General features: G+C 56.6%; 2 protein-coding genes across 2 annotated transcripts; both read right to left on the minus strand.

Moving 5' to 3' along the window:
• Positions 1 to 259: 259 nt before the first annotated feature.
• On the minus strand, positions 260 to 1,995 carry GNI_027400 (putative RNA-binding protein; the record flags this gene model as incomplete). Its single annotated transcript, XM_011130779.1, has 2 exons — positions 260 to 1,816; positions 1,936 to 1,995. 2 exons carry the CDS (start codon positions 1,993 to 1,995, stop codon positions 260 to 262), a joined length of 1,617 nt encoding a protein of 538 aa, XP_011129081.1.
• Positions 1,996 to 2,001: 6 nt separating this feature from the next.
• GNI_027410 (TIP41-like family protein) lies at positions 2,002 to 2,394 on the minus strand (the record flags this gene model as incomplete). Its single annotated transcript, XM_011130780.1, has 2 exons — positions 2,002 to 2,223; positions 2,278 to 2,394. 2 exons carry the CDS (start codon positions 2,392 to 2,394, stop codon positions 2,002 to 2,004), a joined length of 339 nt encoding a protein of 112 aa, XP_011129082.1.
• Between the last annotated feature and the right edge of the window lie 473 nt (positions 2,395 to 2,867).

Here is a 2,867-nt window from a genome sequence, read left to right on the forward strand (position 1 = left end):
CTGCTGGATCAGTGAATGACGGTGGGTGGGTGGGTGCTGACGGCAGGGAAAAACCCAACTGGATTAGTTGGGTGCTTTAGGTGAAGAAGTGTGTTAAAACACACTTCATCAGCGCAAGAAGTGTGTTTGAGGAGTGTGTGTGCTTTGGGGGTCTAGTCGCTGCTCTGGGTTGTAGCGCAAGGGCGTTCTGCTCCCTGCACGGCGTCCAGAGGATGCGTTATATTGGTTGGTTGGCGTCCCATTTTGCGGCTTAAAAAGGTCAGCTCGTGGGTGAGTTGGCGGGGAAGTATGGAGCGGCGAAATGTTCTTCGCCTTTTTTGATTGTGACCTTGAGTCGTTTGTTGCCCGCGGGATAGCCAGTCATTTGGAGTACGGCTTGGACGGCACTGGGGATGGTGGCGTAGGAGACAAAGGCGTAGCCTTTGTTACGGTTGGTGAGATTATCTGTCGCAATTCGCGCACTTACGATGGGGCCGAAAGCGGAGAAGGCGTCGTAGAGGTCGTCATGCGTCCAGTCATTCGGGACATGGAACACGAAGATGTTCGAACCGGCAGGTCCCGAGGTAGTGTTATCTGTGGTCTGCATTTGCGCCTGCATCTGAGCTTGCGGTTGGGCCTGCATCTGGGCTTGCATTTGCGGCTGTGGCTGCAAGGGCGGCTGCAAAGGCCGCATGTCCAGCGGCAGGAACTCGAGCGGCCGGTCCCACTGCGTCTTGTTCGTCGCTTCATTGTGGTAATACGGGCGACCCGTGTTGTCAAAGTACTCCTTCCAGGCTCCGGAGCTCCGCGGATGCGCATTTGTTGCGTACCCGGCCCCAAAGGCGCCGCCGAGTCCAGCCATGTCGGTGGCGGCCATGCCCGCGAGGCCGCCGGGCGAGGCCACGAGCCCATTCTGGGCCAGGCCTCCGGCCAGGCCTCCGGCCAGGCCACTGGCCATGCCAGTGGCTAAGCCGGGGTTGGTAGGCATGCCGGCGGCGGCAGCAGCAGCAGCAGTAGGAATGCCCTGCAAAGCAGCAGCCGCGGCAGCAGCAGGAATGCCCTGCAGCGCGGCCGCTGCGGGCATATTTTGGAGGGCGCCTGCCGCAAGTCCTAGGCCGGGGGAGTTGATGGGCTGCTGTTGATTTCGCGGAGCGCTCGCATACATACCAAATGGGGCCATGCTGTTGGGCGGGGGGGAAGTCTTTTTGCTTTCTGCGAAGCGGACTTCGAGTGCGCGTGGCGCGTTGGGTAAAGGCTGGGTTCCGTTAAGTTTTTTGATGGCATAGTGAGCCTGTTCCTTGTAGGCTAGTTTAACGAATGCACATCCTCGACTTTGGTTGGTCATGGGATCTTTCATGATGAAGACTTCATCGACGGCGCCATATGGTTTGAAGAGTAGCCTTACTTCTTCCTCCGTAGCAGTGCGCGGTAATGAGCCTACAAATAGTTTGGCAGCGTTCACACCCGGTGCAGCCGCTTCAGGTGGCATGCCCAGCTTGTCCGACTCTCCACTGGCATAGCGTACTTGCAACGGTTCCGTCGAACCCTCCGGTGTCCACTGATTATTCAAGGCCCGGATCGCCGCATCCGCATGAGAAAGTGAGGACATACGCACAAATGCCGCCCCGCCGTGCGTGTTTGTGCCTCGGTCCTTGATTATCATGATGTCTGTCACCGTTCCGAACACACCGAACAATGGCCGTAACGAATTTTCGTCCATAGTCCTAGGCACTCGCCCCACAAACAACTTCACCTCCACCTGCGGAACCGGCCCCAACTCAGCCCCGTCCTCCCCTAGATTCACCTTCCGGGTCACTTCCTCCGGAGTCTCAGTGACCTGGAACAACAAATTAGTTTCAAACACACACGTGTGCACACACGTGTGCGCACACTCGCACTGAGGCCCAAAACCACCTTCAATCTATTCAACCTACCACACTAACCCGTGCTTCCTACTTGTGGTAAAAGTATCGCGTCTTGCGATATGTACGTAGGTGGCCCAGCCTGTTGGTCCATAAAACCCTAATTTAAAAAAGCGATCACCTGAGTGCTTGCCTGCTCATACAAAACCGCAGAACTACCCTCTCCACCAATAACGTGCTCTCGGTCAACCCACAACGTCGACCGGATGACGCGGCCCGAACCAAATGAATGAAAAACACGGACGATTATATCACGGTCTAATTTCCCGTCTATGCGAACATGCTGGTGCAACGCACAATACCAAAAGTCATCCATAACCCTCTAAAAGAATACCGCAAGTAACGGGATGGATGCAGACGGATGGGGAGGCCTTACCAGTTTGACGTCTGCAGTGACGTCCCCTGTGTCGCTCAAGTCGTCGTTGTATAGCATAACGCTCGCGTAGTGCAAGATGGGGTGACTTGTATCTCGCAATTGGTCCCACGGCAGCATGTCTTGCTCGCTCTCAGTAACAGTAATACCAGCTTCCCCGGTCGGGTTGTTCCTGGTCGGGATGTTCCCGGTCGGGTTATTCCCGGTCGGGTCATCCCCGGTCGAGACATTCCCGGCTGGGGCATTCTCAGTGACGGTGACCCCACCCGGGACAACCCTTGCCTCGGTATTGCGTCCAGAGGGAGTAGGTAAGGTGCTGGCGAAGCCTTTGAACGCCACGAGCATTTCGGTCGGGAGCAGGTCCATGACAAGAGGTTCCATGGCAATCGGTAGAAGTTGGAGGGGGCCGCGGCTTACATACCCCTTGAAACAGGATGTGTGGGTCCAGTCCATGGTGGCGTCTACGGTCTTGACTTGTTCTTGTTCAATCGTCGCGGCGTTTGCTCTCCCGCCACTCCGTCTGGAATGGCAATGTCTCAATGGGCCACGGCGTACCCTGCCGGTGGCATGCACACGTATTGTGTAGAGGACCA

The sequence above is a fragment of the Gregarina niphandrodes genome, assembly GCF_000223845.1.
Source record: "Gregarina niphandrodes unplaced genomic scaffold scaffold00004, whole genome shotgun sequence".
In the NCBI taxonomy this organism is placed as follows: domain Eukaryota; phylum Apicomplexa; class Conoidasida; order Eugregarinorida; family Gregarinidae; genus Gregarina; species Gregarina niphandrodes.